This window comes from Urtica dioica, chromosome 5 (assembly GCF_054948205.1).
Source record: "Urtica dioica subsp. dioica isolate 48M chromosome 5, U.dioica_male_clone48M_v1_H2, whole genome shotgun sequence".
Classification (NCBI taxonomy): Eukaryota; Viridiplantae; Streptophyta; class Magnoliopsida; order Rosales; family Urticaceae; genus Urtica; species Urtica dioica.
In genome coordinates, this window is record NC_142760.1 from 5,177,411 (window position 1) to 5,196,119 (window position 18,709).

General features: G+C 37.6%; 3 protein-coding genes across 6 annotated transcripts; 2 read left to right on the forward strand and 1 right to left on the reverse strand.

The window, feature by feature from the left end:
* The first annotated feature begins 787 nt into the window (after window positions 1–787).
* LOC149394959 (FGGY family of carbohydrate kinase) lies at window positions 788–7,697 on the forward strand. 2 transcript variants are annotated; one of them, XM_089615850.1, is made up of 15 exons: window positions 788–1,263; window positions 1,405–1,484; window positions 1,645–1,762; window positions 1,862–2,040; window positions 2,592–2,674; window positions 2,787–2,971; window positions 3,791–3,852; window positions 4,223–4,331; window positions 4,440–4,559; window positions 4,708–4,827; window positions 4,908–5,028; window positions 5,113–5,269; window positions 5,392–5,464; window positions 6,737–6,864; window positions 7,531–7,697. In XM_089615850.1, exons 1-15 carry the CDS (start codon window positions 1,005–1,007, stop codon window positions 7,651–7,653), a joined length of 1,917 nt encoding a protein of 638 aa, XP_089471976.1. In that variant the 5' UTR covers window positions 788–1,004; the 3' UTR covers window positions 7,654–7,697. The 2 variants fall into 2 exon arrangements, with proteins under 2 accessions (XP_089471976.1, XP_089471977.1); XM_089615851.1 differs by having other exon boundaries at window positions 1,645–1,732.
* A 2,140-nt stretch (window positions 7,698–9,837) lies between these two features.
* On the forward strand, window positions 9,838–15,534 carry LOC149394960 (kinase superfamily with octicosapeptide/Phox/Bem1p domain-containing protein). Of its 3 annotated transcripts, none has more exons than XM_089614985.1 (10): window positions 9,847–10,203; window positions 10,299–12,719; window positions 12,862–12,966; window positions 13,065–13,217; window positions 13,375–13,538; window positions 13,639–13,786; window positions 14,082–14,204; window positions 14,302–14,389; window positions 14,697–15,119; window positions 15,213–15,534. In XM_089614985.1, exons 2-9 carry the CDS (start codon window positions 10,416–10,418, stop codon window positions 14,861–14,863), a joined length of 3,252 nt encoding a protein of 1,083 aa, XP_089471111.1. In that variant the 5' UTR covers window positions 9,847–10,203; window positions 10,299–10,415; the 3' UTR covers window positions 14,864–15,119; window positions 15,213–15,534. The 3 variants fall into 3 exon arrangements, with proteins under 3 accessions (XP_089471113.1, XP_089471111.1, XP_089471112.1); XM_089614986.1 differs by having other exon boundaries at window positions 10,409–12,719; XM_089614987.1 differs by lacking the exons at window positions 14,302–14,389; window positions 14,697–15,119; window positions 15,213–15,534 and having other exon boundaries at window positions 9,838–12,719; window positions 13,634–13,786.
* Window positions 15,535–16,397: 863 nt separating this feature from the next.
* LOC149394961 (uncharacterized) lies at window positions 16,398–18,650 on the reverse strand. The gene has a single exon (XM_089615973.1). It carries the CDS (start codon window positions 18,570–18,572, stop codon window positions 16,398–16,400), a length of 2,175 nt encoding a protein of 724 aa, XP_089472099.1. The 5' UTR covers window positions 18,573–18,650.
* Window positions 18,651–18,709: the final 59 nt, after the last annotated feature.

An 18,709-nucleotide genomic window follows, 5' to 3' on the forward strand; every position in this document is an offset into this window, starting at 1 on the left:
AATGATTGAATTAGGAATTAGGTTAATTAATTGAATGCTTTGAATGGCAAACTTGACTTAATTTATGATTTTTGTAAATTTTTTGTGAATTTCAAATCCTTCATGAATCAGTTAATTAATTGACCTAACTCACTCCAATATGTTAATTAAATTAACCTATTCGCGAATTTACGAAGGGCATTATGGTCTGAGCCGAAAATATGGACTATTTGCTTAATAAAATGAAACTTGGGCTATTCCCCTAATAAGAATGACAAATTTGGCTAGTTACAAAGAATTTCATTTTTTTTTATACTAATGAGGAGAATTTTTTTTGTATTATAAATCTTTTAATTAATATTTAATTAGTTTGAAGAAAACATATAATTTTTTTTCATTAAATCTGAGACTGCTACATATTTTCTCAATCCAACTTAACGGATTAAATACCTGTAACTAAAAGTAAGATTATATATTTTTACCGTCGAAAAAAAATTAGATGTATAAATATAATTTAAAAAAAATATTAAGTATTTTTGTCGTTATTATCTTCCACGAATACACTATGTCGGTCAAAATCCAGAATCATAATACTAAGTACATATTATACATTACTTTTTTTTTGTTTTTTTATTTAGGAAACATATTATACATTACCAGTTGGACAAATTGCAATTTGAAAGCGACAGTCTTTGGTCACAGCCTAAGAATTTGGCAACGATCTCGCTATTTATGCATCAAATTATCGGTACATCATAAATATAATCATTTATGAGTACGTCGATGGCGTTACCACAATAAAACTGATGTACTAACATCAAATTCGCAAATATCTTCGCATCCATAGGTTTTGTGAGTGGGAATGATGAGAACTTTATACTTCTCTATGTCTCATCGCTTATAGATTGTCACCAAAGAAATTTTCCAATTAAAATGGCTGAGATACGATTGACCACGTAGCGAGTTAAAAGGTAAAATCCAATATAATAGTAATAGAAAAGAAAGGAAATAAAAAAAAAACGAAAATGTCAGGTAAAAGAAGAGGATGGTCTGAAACACTACCGTTACTACTAAGCCAACAATCAAATCAGATTTCCGAGTCGCTCCAAAACCAAGCACCAATTTCCTTCTTCACTCCCTCGTTTTCGTCTTCTCTCTCCTCCGGTAATCTCGAGATGGTCTCTCCCTCCTCCGTCGCCGGCGACGAAGATCTCGCCGGCGGAGGCAGTCAGCGCAGGACGGTCTTCCTCGGCGTAGACGTGGGAACCGGAAGCGCTCGCGCAGGTCTCTCTTAATCCCTAGGTTTTTATTTATTTATTTTTGGTATCTGATTTTATTTGAAGTGTGTGTGTGTTGAATTACTTTTCTTTGGAATTTGTCAATCGGATTAGGACCTGATTTTTTATTTTATTTTATTTGAGATAGGTCTGTTTGATGAAAACGGGAAGCTTTTGGGTTCGTCGAGCAGTGTAATACAGATATGGAAAGAAGGTGACTGTATTGAGGTAATAACATAGGCGAAGTACTGTTTTTCTGTCATATAATTTCTGTTATATATATATATATATATGTGTGTGTGTGTGTGTGTGTGTGTGTGCGCGCGTGTGTGTAAGGAATGATATGATTTGATTTGGAGTAAATCCCTGATGTACTTGTGAAATTCAGCAATCTTCAACAGATATCTGGCTTGCAGTCTGTGCAGCGGTTAAAGCAGCGTGCTCTCAGGCAAATGTTTCGGGGGAAGAAGTAAAGGGCATTGGATTCGCAGCTACTTGTTCTCTTGGCATGAAAATTTTCGACCTTATTAACTTATTTGGTTAACTTGGTATCAGTCAAACCATTAATGTCAAGGTACGAGAGCTGATATAGTCTCTTCTTGCAGTTGCCGTGGACTCAGATGGCGCTCCCGTTACTGTTTCGTGGAGTGGCGATTCGAGAAGAAACATAATCGTTTGGATGGATCACAGAGCCGTACAACAAGCTGAAAGAATCAATTCAAATAATTCACCCGTGTTGCAGTATTGCGGGGGCGGCCTTTCCCCTGAAATGCAGCCGCCAAAGGTACTCAACACCGTTGACCTTTTTTTTTCCTGAATTCTGTTAGGTATAAATATATAATCTGTCAGCATGTAATATTGGCTCTAATTACTTGAATACCTCATCTTAAATGGGTCATAGTTTATCTTAGTAGACTGCTCAAATATGTAACTGTTAGGACCTGGGATATTAGGGGTATAGCAATAGAATTAGATACATAGAGGGTTAAATATAGAGTATTAGGAAGTTAGTTAGCTTATAAATAAAGGAGATTAGGAGGGAAAAAGATATGAAAAAACAGTCTGAAAGTATTTGTTAGGAAGAAATTCCGATTTCGGAGACTTATTCCGATTGATACGAATATCACGGGGCGTATCAGCAAGTTCGTTCAATTGAGCTAATTGTATCGAACCCAGTACTTATTTGGTTTTTTGTTTTTTGTTTTGTTTTGTTTTTTTTTGTTTTTTTTTTGTTTCTTGTATATTTTTATTTCACTTCCTTCCACTACCCTTAGCTCTTGGATTTTCGAACTTTGAATCCATTCTTCTTATAGCATGTATTATTTTCTCTTATAGCTTCTGTGGGTCAAAGAAAACTTACAAGAATCTTGGTCAATGGTATTCAGATGGATGGACTTGAGTGATTGGTTGTCATACAGGTACTTTGCTGCAGCAGCCAATTGTTAATATACTTGAACCTCTGGGAAGGCAATATGTAGTATAAGATGGTTTTCAATAACACAACTTATTGATTTATCTGCATCTTTATAGGGCAACTGGAGATGACACTCGGAGTCTATGTACAACGGTTTGCAAATGGACATATCTTGGTCATGCACACATGCAGCAGAGCAACGAGAAAAACTCACGAGGCATGGAAGCTTGTGGATGGGATGACGATTTTTGGGAGGAGATTGGATTGGGTGATCTGGTAGATGGTCACCATGCTAAGATTGGTATGTCTTTTTAGAATTGTGTTTGTAAGAAATTTTTATGCTTTTTGAGATGGGACGTCAGGGCAGTTTTGAACATAGTAATTAATGTCATGAGAGTCATAATTATATGCCTCTGAATATTACTTAGGTCATAAAGTAAATTTCACATTTTCCATCCATTAAAAAGCTGTAAAATTGCAAATGAGATCTAAAATCAGACTTTTGACATTACAAGCACATTATTTGTCCAGCGAAAGCAGTACTGTGATGTGGAAAAGAAAAAAATAATTGAATGTGCTTTTGCATTTTAAAATTTTGAAGTCGTAGAATTGTATATCTTTGGAAGCTTACATTGTCAATTTTTCAAAAACTTCGATGTAGTTGTCACTGAGCGTTTGAAGCTTGATATTGGAAGTCTTTTATGCATAATCTTTTAGACTAATGCTTGGGTACTTAATGAACAGAGGAACTGCGGGCTTGAGTGAATCTTAATTCTTAATTGGAAACTGCTTCTTCAACTGAGATTAATCTTTCTGTATTCATGGAAAATAAATGTTCTGCATCTAAATTGATGATTATGTCTTAGCCAATTTCTCCTTAAATATTATCTCTAACACAATCTTGTGAAATGTTAAGAATCCATCCGCTTCATGCATAAACTAGTTGCCCGAGGGAATAGTAGAGCCCAGTTTGGAAGCTGATTCAGATTGCGTATTTATTAATCATAAATTATGAAATAGCATAAAACATTCATTACTTCCAGTGCATAAAACTGTATGTGGTATAAATTGCCGTGTTTATCCTGGCTCTTGTAGTATCTTGACAGTGTCCCTCAAACAGGAGGGAGTGTTGCTTTCCCTGGCCATCCATTGGGTTCCGGTCTTACTCCAGCTGCTGCACAGGTAAGAACTTTATTGTAGATTTCCCATTGATTTCAAACTCTATTACAAAAGCCTATAATTTTATTTGGTGGAAAGAAAATAAAAGTTATGTTTTTATTTTTTATTTTTTTTTTATTCCGGTTTTGTTATGGTTTCTTTTGGGTCGATTGAGTGTTTTTTTTTGGGAGTCGGGGTGGTGTGTTCTTATTAGCGTGCGCTCCGTATATTTTTAAACTGACCTCGTCGGCAAGCTTTGTATATTTGCGTCTTGTCCGGCATTGATAAAAAGTCCCTTGTTTCTTTTAAAAAAGAAAGGAAAAAAAAAACTACCCATGAGATTTTTTGCACGTTCTGCTTTATATTCTCTGAACTAAGCTCACATTATTATCAGGAACTTGGTTTGGTACCAGGAACTCCAGTTGGGACTTCATTAATAGACGCTCATGCAGGTGGTGTGGGGGTAATGGAAAGTGTCCCTTCAACAGAATCTGAAGTTAAAGGTTTTTCTCAAATTGCCCTTGTGTTTTCTATTTGAACATCTCATTAAGTCACTGAATCTAAATAACAGGCTTTTTTTTATTATTATTTAATAAATGCTTATTCTTCAGAGGATGACACAGAAGCTCTATGTCATCGAATGGTGTTAGTATGTGGCACCTCTACTTGCCATATGGCTGTATCACGGAGCAAATTGTTCATTCCAGGCGTCTGGGGTCCATTCTGGTCAGGTACACTTTCGAAGTTTAGGAAATGTCAACGATAACATGTCTTTCAACCAATAGAATTTAACATGGCTACCGTTATCCGTCACATTGCATGATATTACTAGTTTTGCATAATGTATTCTGATTGCTCGTTTTTCCTGTCACATGTCAGCTATGGTACCTGAATATTGGCTTACCGAAGGTGGTCAAAGTGCTACTGGTGCATTATTGGATCACATAATAGAAAACCATGTTGCTTCTGCTCGCCTTGCAAACCGTGCAGCTTCTCAAAGTGAGACTTGTACATCAAATTGCAATGGCTTCTTTCTCTTATTACTCACTTTCTCTTTCTGTACCCTTTTGAGTTTGTAGATGTGTCTGTGTATGAACTTCTGAACAAGACATTAGAAACGCTTATGCTCGACGCGAAACTTCCTTTTCTCGCTTCTTTGACTGAAGATACTCATATCTTACCTGATTTCCATGGAAACAGGTGATCCTTCTTTGAAATACACTTGGGGTTTATTTTTCCGCTCTAAGTTAATGAGGATAGATTGCTAAGTTTCTTATGGCACAGGTCTCCTTTGGCTGACCCAAAAGCAAAAGGGGTTATCTGCGGCTTAACTCTTGACACAAGTGAGAAACAATTGGCTCTTTTGTACCTTGCCACAGTCCAGGCCATTGCATATGGTACACATCACATTGTGGAGCACTGCAATGCCAATGGTCATAAAGTAAGTTAAAAACTTTGTTTTTAATTCTCATCTCCAAGTTTCTGAGTACACTAAGAATTGCATTTACCTGACCTCGTTTTCTTTTTCTTCTTCTTCGTCTTTCTTCCCACTCTTGTATTTAGATCGACACAGTACTTGCTTGTGGTGGCCTTGCAAAGAACCCATTGTTTATTCAAGAACATGCAGATATAATTGGTATTCTTCACTCCCCATCTTCCGTTTTGTTGCTTGTTTAATTTTCTTGCCCTGATTTTTCATTTTTTTTTTGTCTACTCTTGAATTCTGGTATTCTTTCATATAAATTACTTATGCGGGCATGTTTATTTTCTTTTTTGTATATAAAAGTTGCTGTCCTCATCAGTATAGTCTTTAGCCTTGCTATTAGGACCTTTAATAGTCTCTTTTCAAGAAGTTTTGGCGTTGCTGTTTAATGTTGAACTGGTCTGGTACTACATGAATGTGACAGTTCTGAATTTTAATTGAATGTAGAATTGAAATGTTTTTGAAGTTTAATTGAATGTAGAATTTTTTTGAAGTATAAATGTGACTGAGATAAAAAAAAATATAAATTTCAGAAGAGAAAAGAAAGTACAGATGGGTAGTAACACTCAAGAGGGGTCCTCAGCTAAGTCTAACTAAAATATAATACATAGTTTTTGGATCTCATAGTATCCTGTTTGTATACAAATATTACCATTATTATCTAGACCTCCTTGCACCAACTACTTCTTCCACTTACTCATGAGTCATGACCACTCTTGTTATAAATTTTCTGTCTTCTTCATAAGTTAGTTAAAATCGTTGCTATACATCCTTGGTTTCGGCTGAACACAAATCAGTCGGTTTGGTTTTGCCCATTTTAGAAAAAGAAAAAATTGAATTTTTAGATTTTCAGTTTGTGGAAAAATAACCAAATCGATTGTGTTGCAAACTGATTTTGGTCATCGAATAAATCGGCTCGGTTATTTAAATATCAGTGCACCTTTTTTTTATGTATTGAAAACACATTAAAAGATCAGAAAATTAGAAAAATAGCCAACTTAAATGTTTGATATTGCTAAGTAGCCAAGGTTTGGTAAATATTAAGTAAATAGCCATATATGATGACGTGGCTTAATATGGCAGTGGCTATTTACTTGATATTTACGTTTGTAAATATATAAAAATGGCTATTTACCTACTATTTACCAAACCTTGGCTATTTAGCAATTCTCAACGTTTAAGTTGGCTATTTTGCTAAATTACCCTTAAAAGATTAGGTTTTATCCATATCCGTTTACGAAACCGGTTTTTCAAAATTTGACAGACCACAAATAATTCGGTTATCTGGTTCTTGTTAGGTTAAAATGATATGCTTGACCTTAACCGAACGGTTTGATTATCGGTTCAATCTGTTATTATTTTTGTACAGCCCTAACTGTTTCAACGATAACTTCTTATTTAGATATTTTGGGCATGAGTGTACAGGCTGTTCTATTGTTCTACCGCGAGAAAATGAGTCGGTGCTGTTGGGTGCTTCAATTCTCGGCTCTGTTGCTTCAAGGAGCTACTCGAGTATCCACGAGGCCATGAAGGCACTAAATGCAGCCGGCCAGGTATGAATCAACAATTGTTACTGATCTAGTGATATCGTTTCGGTAAACTTCACTGCACCCCTTTTCTTTTCTCAATCAAACCCGAGAGTATAAAATTACTCTCCTTTTTTCATCAGAAAAAAATTACTTCAGTTTATAAACTTTGCCTCGAAGTTCTTTTCTCCACCTAAAAAAATAGTATCGCGTAATTTGGTTCACTTTAAATAGTATCTTGCAACGAGTAATTATAGAGTTCTTCCATACTAGTATAATTTCTAAACTTATCCCGCTTTGATAATTTGGTTTGTCACTTTCTTAGTATCCGAAATTATTTTTAGATCAAACGTATAGAGGATTTTAATAACTAAAATAATAAACGTAACGAGTAATTTTTAGAGTTCTTCCATACTAGTATAATTTCTAAACTTATCCCGCTTTGGTAATTTGGTTTGTCACTTTCTTAGTATCCAAAATTATTTATAGATCAAACGTATAGAGGATTTTAATAACTAAAATAATAAAAATACACGAAGTTCATAGATGGAAAAACATTCTACTTGAATAGAATTTAAACCTTTTTAGCATTCGTTAGTAGTTTATGATCTCAGGAACAAAGTGCCCTCTGTTGGCAAGATTTGTTTAATTTTTGCCTTTTCAACTTGCTCTAATCCCATTTTTTTTATGTAGATAATACAACCTTCTAAAGATCCCAAGGTGAAGAAATACCATGATGCCAAGTACCTCATCTTCCGCGAGCTCTACGACCAACAACTTTCTCATCGCTCCCTTATGGCCCAAGCATTGGCTTAGTGTCAAACTAACGGCTTCTTCTGCAGTGTTATCAGGGACTATAATGATTAAAAAAAAAAAAGTCTCTATTCTTGGAAATGTTTTTCAATTTCATTTTTTCATTAGTTACGGCATTACTCATTTCGGACATTGATTTGAGAGACCAGTTTGCAGATGACTGTAAATGCAAATTCTTTTTTAAATTTTTTGATGCATTGGTTTGAGTCGATCGATTTTGATGTAAATAATAACTACACATTTGGTTGCTAATAAAAGTCTTCATCTTATGTATGCCAGAAGAAGTACATGAACATACTCCAAATGTAAGTAAGGGTATTTTGGTCAGCAAGTACATAGATATTCCATCTTAATTCTTGTAGCTTCTTTATTTTAAGAAGTAATAATCCCAAGCCTATGATCATTTAAAACGTTTTCGACTAAAATCTATTAGTTGCTTCTAATTTCAAAACTATCACTATTTATAGATAAATTTGTCAACAAATAAGCCATAATATTAGACTTAGAAGCAATTAATAGATTTTTGTCAAAAAGCTTTGAATGGTCGTAGTTTTAGAATTATCCCTTTTAAAAATGTTGTGGATGCTAAGTTGACATTCCAAATCACAAATCCATTAGCAGCCAGTTGAAGAATAAAATTGGTGAAAGTCCAAAATATTCATTTGAACATATGATAATTATTAGAAATATCTTACATTTTCAAAACTTTGGTAAATACCTCTATTTTTTGGGTATTTATGAACGATTATGCCCTTATTTTAAATGCAATTGTTGATAAAACAAATATAAGCCCTTAGTCAAGTGGTTGGATCTTCTCAACCTCGTTATAGCATTCCAAGTGCGAATCTCGCTTTTTATTTTTTTTTATTTTATTTTTTTATATTCACACTTATTTAAAAACAACACAATGTGTGAATTAGACTACACATTACCATCAAGACAAACTTACAAATGTATACCTAAGATTTAATACATATATATATAATTTATTCGATTATAACCGTTTTATGTTTTTAAAATCGATTCAAATTTGGAAATTGGTCTAGATAATTGAACCGCATTTTTAATTATTGAGAAGACACCAAATATTCGATTCAATTTATTTAGACTCGGTTTAGTCTTAGCTATCAATTCTTCGAATCTTTTTTTCACAGCCTAGGTGTCCATATGTAACTACACATAATTCAACACGTATGTGCTGTATGTTGTATTGTACATACGAAAAATACGCTCCTTTTTACTAAAAAAAAACCTTGACACACACACACACACACACACACACGAGCAAGAAAAAACGTCAAATAAATGTCTCACATATTTATTCAACCGCTGCTTCATCTGGATTTCTCTACTGGTATTGTCGCCTCTTCAACGAACTTTAAGGCCACTCTCGACATAATTTTTCAAGTGACTTTGGATGGAAAAGATCGAAATTGTGATGAGTAAGTTTTTAATTTTTTACATCAAGTTTTATTGCATAGTTTGAAATGTTCTATGATGAAATAACTAAAATTTAACATTGTTTTCACAAATTTTGAAAACATTGGCAAAACATTTGTCAAGAATTAATACGGCCACATGTGGTCGGTTGCGGTAGACGAGAAATCTGATAGCAAATTATCGCATTTCACCTCACCGCTTGTTAGAGAACACTAATCAAAACATAGATTTCTAACATCAAACTCTAGATACAAATCCGACTCGAAATACCATAAATTTTAACAACAAAACATTAAATCCAACAATAATATATCATTTCTCTCTAAAAATTAACATGAAAATTTAATTATATTTAATTTTTTTTATACGAATCAATTCGGAGAAATTGATTTATGCAAACGGTGCTCTGCAATGGAGTGCAAGTGATGGTAAATAAGAGGGATGGAGAGTAAAAATTATGTATAAAAGAACATTTCATTAAAATAGTAAATATATTTAGGATTTTTTATCCCGGTTAATAATGAGATTACCCATATCTTATTATTACTTTTGTAAAGACAAAAAAGTCGTTAGAGGAAGCTCGTGCATGTCACGTGCGAGAGAGAAACAAGGGAGATACAAAACTGAAAAGAGCATATCCCCAGGAACCAAAAGGAAAGAGATAAATAAGATGCTCAGAGAACAACAAGTACGAGCACATATGCTGCCACGTGTCTCTGTACCTGGCGACCAGGAAAGAGCCCATCATCATAGAATCGTCGAGGAAAAAATAAATGACAAAAAAAAAAGATGAGAGAACATAAATACAAGTAACAATTTACAATCACGATCACAATCACAATCACAATCACAGTTGTGACAGATTAATTAGGGCACACATATATAAATAAATAAATAAATAAGTAAAATCACCATCAAACTTGGAAATAGAATCTGCGAGAGAGAAGAGAGAAAGGAACAAAAAACGCCACCCTCATATATGGCGGTTCTCTAAAATAAAATTACAGAGACTCTCATTTCGTATTCATATCTTCTTCTTTGTTCGTTCGAAATTCAAGCCTTTTATCTCTCTGGAGATTCTATCGAAGTCCTTTGTCGATTTCCTCTTTCCAGGTATTTCAATCTCATCCGATACTTGGCGGTTTTTGGAATATCAGTGTCGGATTATTTTTATGGCTCTGAATTCGGAGTTCCTTTGTGGTGTTTAGATTGATTTATTGATTGGTGCGAGAGTTCATAAACCGCGTGTCTTTGTGATTGATTTTCGCTGGATTTCTCGGGGGTTGTGAAACGTCTGGTGATGATTTTGGCTTGTTAGGGTTTGGATGATACTCATGTGTAACAAAGGTATTGCTGATAGCTCGATTGATCAGCAACGCCGTCACGGATCCGTGTTCTTGATGGACGGGAATAATTCGAGCGCCTCGAATTCGCCTCTCGCCGGAGCTAGCCCCGTTTCGGCCGACGAGACGCCCCGCGTGAAGTTCCTATGCAGCTTCTCCGGCAGCATTTTGCCCCGTCCCCAGGACGGGAAGCTCCGCTACGTCGGAGGCGACACGAGGATCGTCAGCGTTCCGCGGGACATCGGATTCGAAGAGCTGATGGCGAAAATGAGGGAGCTTTACGACGGCGCGGCGGTGCTCAAGTACCAGCAGCCCGAGGAGGACCTCGACGCCCTCGTCTCGGTGGTGAACGACGAGGACGTGGTCAACATGATGGAGGAGTACGACAAGCTCGGGTCCTCCGGGGACGGGTTCACGAGGCTCAGGATCTTCCTGTTCTCGCTGCCCGAGAGCGACGCCTCGTCGCACTACGACGGGGACGAGAGGGAGACGGAGAGGAGGTACGTCGACGCGCTGAACAACCTGAGCGACGGCCCCGATTTCAGGCCGAGGCAGTTTCAGCCCGAGTCGCCGGCGATGAGCGACGACCTTCATGCCGCGGCGGAGCACTACTTCAACTCGCTGAGCCTCGAGGGCGGCGGGCAGAGGAATTACGAGCCGCAGTACAATCTCCGCCGGCTTTCGATCCCCCGCGTGGGGTCGGGGCAGCACCTTCCGGTGATGGAGGCTCCGTGGAGTCCTGCGTACTATTCCCCTAGGCACCACGGGCACGACTTTCCTTCTTCTCCGTCGTCCGCTCGTTTTCATGTGCCTTTCGGGGAATTACCCGCTGATCGGTTCGTGCCCGAAGACTATTCTCGGCAGCAGCCTCCGATGGAGCCCCAAGCTCAGTATTCGGAGAGTGTCGCTGCTTGGATGCAGCAAACCGCGGTCATAGCCGGCGACAAGTCGGGTTTCCCCGGAAACCTGTATCACGGGCACAATGGCGGCGAAGGAAGCATCTGCGAGCATTGTCGTATGGCTTTCCATAGGAACTTTGACCACCCGGGCGCTGGTACGAACGGGCTTCATCCAGCTCCGAACCCGTGCGTCGATTGCCCGCCGAGCAGGGAATCTTTTCTGGTGAATGCTGATGGAAAGTTGCATCATGGGTTTTACCCGAACCCGAACGAGCAGAGTAGTGATCACCGGTCTTTGTACAATGAAGCTCTCGGCCATGAAAGAGGGTGGGTTTTGCAGCAACAGCAGCAGATGAATGCTCGGGCCGACGAGACTAGAGCAAACGTGTCGGGATCTTTGAGGGCAAACGACCACTATCCCGTAGATGGTGTTGCCGTGAACTTGCCTCACGGTCATGGAAGCGTGGTAGATGGCCGTCACATGTCATCCAACTATCTTCATCACCGAGCAGGATATGAAATGGGAAACGACATCTTTCACGACCAATCAGTGGTTGGTCCTCCACATATCCGCATTCGTCCTTCAGAAGAAAGTGGTGTTCGATATGGAAATCTTCCTTTTCCGCTCGTTGGAGATAATCTTTATCCAACCCATGGACATGTCGCTGGACATCCTTTGTGGAGAAATGTCCAGAACTCCCCACACGCTGGTCAATCTTATGACGCATGTAATTCGTTGACACAAGGTAGTGGAAAATTTAATCATGGTTTACCGCGGAGTCAATGGGATGGAAGTCCCAGGCTTTGTGTTGGGATGGATAATCAAATTCCCCGGGTTGAATCTTCAAGAGTGCTGCCCGAATATGCATCTGGTCACGCTTCAAGAGTAAACTCTACCACATTTGTTAACGACCATCAACCATATTCCCCAGATCCCTTACAAGTGTCACCTGATATGGTGAAACTTGCCAGTGGTGCGGAATCTGCTAAAGAAGCTTCGAGGTTTGATGAGAAAATCATGACTGAAGAAGAAAAGGAGGCATACGAAGCAGGAAAAATTGACTGCCACGTTGTTTTATCTTCAGAGGTCAAAGCAGTTGGCGATAACAATGGTAGCAGTATTATATCTTCTGAGCCAATAGATTCAAGTTGCATTAAGCCTTCAGATGAGTATTCTGATGTTGTGAAGCGAACTGAACTGGATTACTCCGCACCTGAAGATCCAGATTTTGTTGAAAAGCTGAGTTTCTTACCCGAGATGATCGCCTCTGCGAAGAAAGCGGCACTGGATGGAGCGAATGACATGATAGTAAAAGTTGAAGAGGGCACGGATACAGAGAAAAATGGTTCAAGGGCCCAAGAAGTGGTACACGGATTAGAATCCCCGGTGAGGAGTAATTTTTTTTTCTTTCTTTCCATTTATTGATGTGTTTTGAGTTTTGACTAATTTTTTTGTTTTGTTTTGAAGTTGACTATATAATCTCTTGTTGCTGCTGTAAATGATACTGAACCAATCCTCTGTTATACAGACTGCTCATGTGGATACGGAATTGGATTCTGATAGTGACAATATGAATCCCCCCGGAATTGAGCGCACAAAAGCGGAAACAGAAGCATTTGACAAGGGATTGCAGGTTTGTAGCATCCGACTTCTATTTTTGTTTTGTTTTTGGGCTTATTAGCTCCCTATTGTATGTGGGTATTGTCTAATGCCTGTAATGTATTATCTCAGACTATTAGAAATGATGATCTTGAGGAGATCCGGGAGTTAGGTTCCGGAACATATGGTTCTGTTTATCACGGGAAGTGGCGGGGTTCTGATGTTGCTATTAAGAGAATAAAAGCCAGCTGTTTTGCCGGACGACCTTCTGAAAGAGAGCGTCTGGTACTTTTGATATATGACATAAATATTTTTCTTCTTATAGGGTTTGATTATTAATTTACGCTCAACTAAAATTTTGAGGAACAATTTATTTTTTCCTTTTCAGTATTGTGACCATTTTTCCACTGTGAGAATTAATTTAATCTTAATGCCAATGCAGATAGCAGACTTCTGGAAGGAGGCCTTGATATTAAGCTCACTACATCATCCAAATGTTGTTTCTTTCTATGGAATTGTGCGTGATGGTCCTGATGGCTCTTTGGCAACTGTAACGGAGTTCATGGTCAATGGGTCGCTGAAGCAATTTTTACAGAAAAAGGACAGGTTGTCAAACTAGAGTATTTACATTATAATCGAAGGTGATTTGTGTTTAGACTATTGTCGCACTAGAAAATTCTGATCGTGCAGTTTTGTGATAGGACAGAACGATTGACCGCCGCAAAAGATTGATTATAGCTATGGATGCTGCATTTGGGATGGAGTATTTGCATGGGAAGAACATTGTGCATTTTGATTTGAAATGTGAAAATCTTCTTGTGAACATGAGAGATCCTCAGCGGCCTGTGTGCAAGGTATGCTATATTTGAACAGCCCAGGTGGCGATTACAGATTCATATAAAATTCTGTTTTCATTCACGTATAAAATGTTTGTCCAGGAGCTAAGAAATCAAAATAATATGTTCTTAATGTTTTACGCTGTTTAAATTGGAAATTTTTTTAAGCGTGAGAATGGTTCTGACATTCGTGATTTTTAATTAATTGAAAGCACGTTGATTATTCATTTGGTTCCTCGTAATGACGGGAACGTTGTGAGAAAATCCTCTGTCACCAGATGCTTTATGCTCTTCATTTGTTCTTCTTCTTTAGATTGGAGACTTGGGCTTGTCAAAAGTCAAACAACACACTTTGGTATCGGGGGGTGTTCGGGGAACCCTTCCCTGGATGGCACCTGAGCTTCTTAGTGGGAAAAGCAACATGGTTACAGAAAAGGTAATTGAGAATATCGGAGTTTCCAAAGCATATTAACGTTACTATTGCTTGTTTTTTCTTCCCTAGATTAATCTGAGCGTTGTTCTCAATTATGCAGATTGATGTTTACTCGTTTGGCATAGTGATGTGGGAATTGCTCACCGGTGAAGAACCGTACGCGGAATTGCATTGTGCATCCATTATTGGTAAGTGCTGGAAGCTATAATAACTTCTTTAATACTTGTTCTCTTTATCACTCTGCTAATAATTTTGAATCTTCTATTTCAATGTTATTTGTTTCATTTAGTATCCCATCGACGAGGGATATTTCTTGCCTGTACTAATTTGTGCTGCTTTTTGGCAGTTTTCCCTCCTTCAAGTTCTTATGATTGTTTTTTGCTGAATTTTGTTGCTTTTTAAACTTGATTTCGGAGTTCTAAAACTTTAGTACTGCTCCGGGTTGTGGACCGCCATGTCATCCTCTTTTTCTTCTGTCCTCGCATGTATTTGCAGGAGGAATTGTGAATAACACATTGCGGCCACAAATTCCAACATGGTGCGATCCCGAATGGAAGTCTTTGATGGAAAGCAGTTGGGCCTCCGAGCCAGCCCAGAGGCCGTCGTTCTCGGAAATCTCTCAGAAGCTTAGAAATATGGCCGCTGCAATGAACCTCAAATGAGTCTTAAGAGTCTCCGCTTGGAGTTTAATATCACTTATCGTACCTTTTTTTTTTTTTTTTTTTTTTTTTTTAAAGAGTATATGGAAAGGCTAAATAATGTTTAACACTTGTCTCCTTGGTTGGTCTCCTTCTTCTTATGTTAGTGAAAAAAACGGTAATTTTTTTTTTTTCGTGCGCCAATTACGAGCGCTCTTGATCAGAACCTACCCGAAGGACTGATGACAAACCGGAGAGCTGTGTCCGCATCTGTTATAATGTGAGTTCTCTATTATACTGACTGTGATGTATAAATACGACACCATTATTATATTTATATAGTAATAATCCAGCTTTAAGACGTCTTTTGCAGGTTTTTTTTTTTTATGTTATTATGGAGACGACCAGGTGACACTAATACATAGAAGCTATACTACCGAACTTTTAGTGACCGAACCAAGCGTTTTTCCAAGGACTTTTCTGTGTAAATAAATGACAACTTTATGTGTTAATAAAGCTTGCCCTCGAGTACCAATTTGTATGCATTGTGCTTGCAGAGTCGGACAGAACAGAAAATAATTAAATTATTTATTTTTTGGTCTATTCCCATTATGTTGAATAAGTGCATACCGATGTGTTAAATGTATCCGATTGAAAGTATCGTTAATAATTTTACAATTTGCATTGGAGCTGTACGTTCGGGGTTATAATTTATTCTCGGATCTATTTTATACTTCCTCTTGAATAGATTATTCTAGTATCAGCGTTAGAATATAACTTACCGTACGATAAGGAAAATGTCGATTAAAAAATTTGATTTTTTCTGGTGTATTTCCTCTGAAGTTTCTATAATTATTCGCTACTTGTTCAGATGAGTGCCCACCCCAAAGTGTTCTCCAGCTACATATTGCGCTAGTGCAACATGGCGAAGGAATTAGTATAAAATAAAGAGAAAATAAAAGGTTACTTTAGCTAAACTTCAAAAATATATTATAAAACTTCAAAAATATTGGATTTTTTTTTTGACGATCACAGCCATATTTTTTTTTTCTCTGGAAATCTAACTATAAATTGTTAACAAATAGGTGAAAAACTAAAAAAATGTTAAACAAGTGCTCAAAACGTAATCATATTGGAGAAGGCCAAAACTTAAGAATGAGCGTGGGTTGTGTAGTACAAGTTATATGACAATCTATATTTACAATGGTATGAAGTATATAAATTTTCATGGATGATGAGTCGAGAGTAGCTACTAGGATAAAAAAACCGCGTCTAAAGGTCATAAAGTCGCGTATGTTTTCAGAACATGCACAACTTCAAATGCGGCTATTGGTTCATGGCTAAAAGTGAACAAACTACTTTTTGCATCTGTTTGTAGACGCGACAAACATATTCGACTTCATTATAGTAAAATTGTGCTGATATATATATATATACAGGGACGAAGCCAGAAATTTCTTCTAGGGGGGGCTAATCGATATATGATATAGTAAAATAATATTTTCAATTGTTCGTACAAAAATCTAATTGCTATTTAAAGATAAAAAAACAAATTCCATTATAATTGGCCTCGCCGAGTTTTCATTTTTTGAAATCTTTGAAGAATGACCTCGTTGTCAAGCTTATCAAATATATCCTTCTCAATGTATACAAGTAGGCTATCATTCATCCATTGGTCTCCCATTCGATTCCGTAACCGATTCTTCACAATTTTCATAGCTGAAAACACTCGTTCCACCGTAGCTGTAGCAACCGGTAAAATTAATGACAATGTAACAAGCCGATAAACTAAAGGATATACATTTTGTCTTCTTGTTTCAACCATTTTCATCGAAAGCTCCCCGATACATTCAACCCTCGTGAATTGTTCGCTGCTTCGCATATCCATGATATAAGTTTCAAGTTGATCATCAAGTACCATAAGCTCAATTTCTGAAAAATCTTTCGGGTAGTATCGAGCCAACCGAATCAACATTTGCTTGTTGAAAGCAAAGAATGAGTCTTTTGGACACAAACAAGACACACATAGAAGCAAATCGGTGTTTACCTCGTTAAATCGGTCATTTAGCTCTTGTAGTTGCATGTCGATGACGCTATAAAACAATTCCACTCGAAAATAGTGCAAGTTTGTAATTCTTGGAGCTTTACGGCGTGATCTTCCTCGATGTACATAAGTATCCGTCATAACTGGAACATCTATACCATGTTTTTCACAAAATGTAGAGACTTGAACAAGAAATGAGTCCCACCCAGCATCTCTCATCTTCTGCATCCGTTCCTTACAAAGTTTCACCAAATTCATGGCATTTACGATGTCTTGATCCTTTCTTTGAAGCGCTTTCGATAATTCATTTGTCACTGCCAACAAAGCTCTCATCAAATGAAGGCTAAACACGAAATCAAAGGACATCATAAACTCTAATAAATTATTCGCTTCAGCTCTTTGTCCCGAGTTTGTTCCATCATCAACAATTAATTCAAGAACATCAATAATAGACGAGAACATGCCAATAATGCTTAGTAAACTCTCATAATGTGAACCCCACCGAGTATCACCTGCACGCTTGATGGTAGTCTCTTGATTTAGCCCTTGCCCACTTAATAAAGCACTATTCTTCAAAGCTTCAATAGTTATAGCCTCTTGTTTCTGTCGAAGAATATCACAACGTTTCGAGGAAGCACCAACGACATTTACCACACCACTGACCAAAGAAAAGAGTGATTCAACTTGAATGTGCTTCTTAGCAACCGCGACAAGTGCCAATTGGAGTTGATGAGCGAAGCAGTGAACATAATAAGCACATGAGTTTTCTTTCAAAATAAGTGTTTTGAGACCATTTAATTCGCCACGCATATTACTTGCTCCATCGTATCCTTGTCCTCGCAAGCTAGATAGACTCAATCCATATTTTGAAAACACCTTATCAATAACATCCTTCAACGAAGCAGATGTAGTGTCGCCAACATGTTCAATGCCTATAAAGCGCTCTATCACTCTTCCACTCTTGTCAACATAGCGGAAAACGATCGCCATTTGTTCTTTCATTGAAATATCCCGCGACTCATCAACTAAAATAGAGAATAATGCGCTGCGCATATCTTCAATGACGACATTTAGAGTCTCTTCCGCGGCCGCTCGCACAATATCTTTTTGAATGTCAGATGATGTCAACTTCAAATTTTCAGGAGCATTCTCTAAAGTGACGGCTTTGATATCATCGTTGTGATCGGATAAAAACTTTAAAAGCTCAAGAAAATTACCTCGATTTCTTGAACTTTCAGACTCGTCATCTCCACGAAAGGCAAGTCCTTGCCTTAGAAGAAAGCGGACACAATCAGTTGATGCAGTCAAGCGACTCCGATACTCTTTACGAGCTTGTTCCGATTGTTTAACCAAAATTGTTCGAATATGTTGTTCTTGATTCATCAAATCTTCACATTTCTTCCAAGCTTGGTTGTGGGCACTTGAAGGACCTCCAACATGCTTCCGGAGTTTATCTTTCTTTTTGAAATTCGTAAACCCCGTACCGACAAAAGAATCACCGCCTCCTTGTTCTCCGTTATCGGGTTTGAAAAGATAACAACATAGACAAAATGCAGCATCTTTAGCTATACTATATTCTAACCAAGTAGAGTATTCTGCAAACCAATCAACAACAAATCTTCTTGATTGACTCCCGACGAGTGTTAATGGAAACGTATGATCTTGAGGCTGACAAGGACCTCTTTGCATATAAGCTCGTCGAACTTCGTCTCGGATGTTAGGACTATACTCTAAAATCGGAGCTCTCAATCCAGGATCACTAGGAAGTTCAGAGCGATTGAAATTGACCTTACATGATTTACTAGGATTTTCAATCTGTCTGTGTG

Coding starts and splice junctions, on each gene's coding strand:
- LOC149394960 (XM_089614985.1), top strand. CDS start 10,416: ATGATACTCATGTGTAACAAAGGTATTGCTGATAGCTCGATTGATCAG. Junction 12,720..12,861: donor TACACGGATTAGAATCCCCG/GTGAGGAGTAAT, acceptor TCTGTTATACAG/ACTGCTCATGTGGATACGGA. Junction 14,390..14,696: donor GCATTGTGCATCCATTATTG/GTAAGTGCTGGA, acceptor ATGTATTTGCAG/GAGGAATTGTGAATAACACA.
- LOC149394961 (XM_089615973.1), bottom strand. CDS start 18,572: ATGCAAAGAGGTCCTTGTCAGCCTCAAGATCATACGTTTCCATTAACA.
- LOC149394959 (XM_089615850.1), top strand. CDS start 1,005: ATGTCAGGTAAAAGAAGAGGATGGTCTGAAACACTACCGTTACTACTA. Junction 3,853..4,222: donor TTACTCCAGCTGCTGCACAG/GTAAGAACTTTA, acceptor CATTATTATCAG/GAACTTGGTTTGGTACCAGG. Junction 4,560..4,707: donor CTGGGGTCCATTCTGGTCAG/GTACACTTTCGA, acceptor GTCACATGTCAG/CTATGGTACCTGAATATTGG.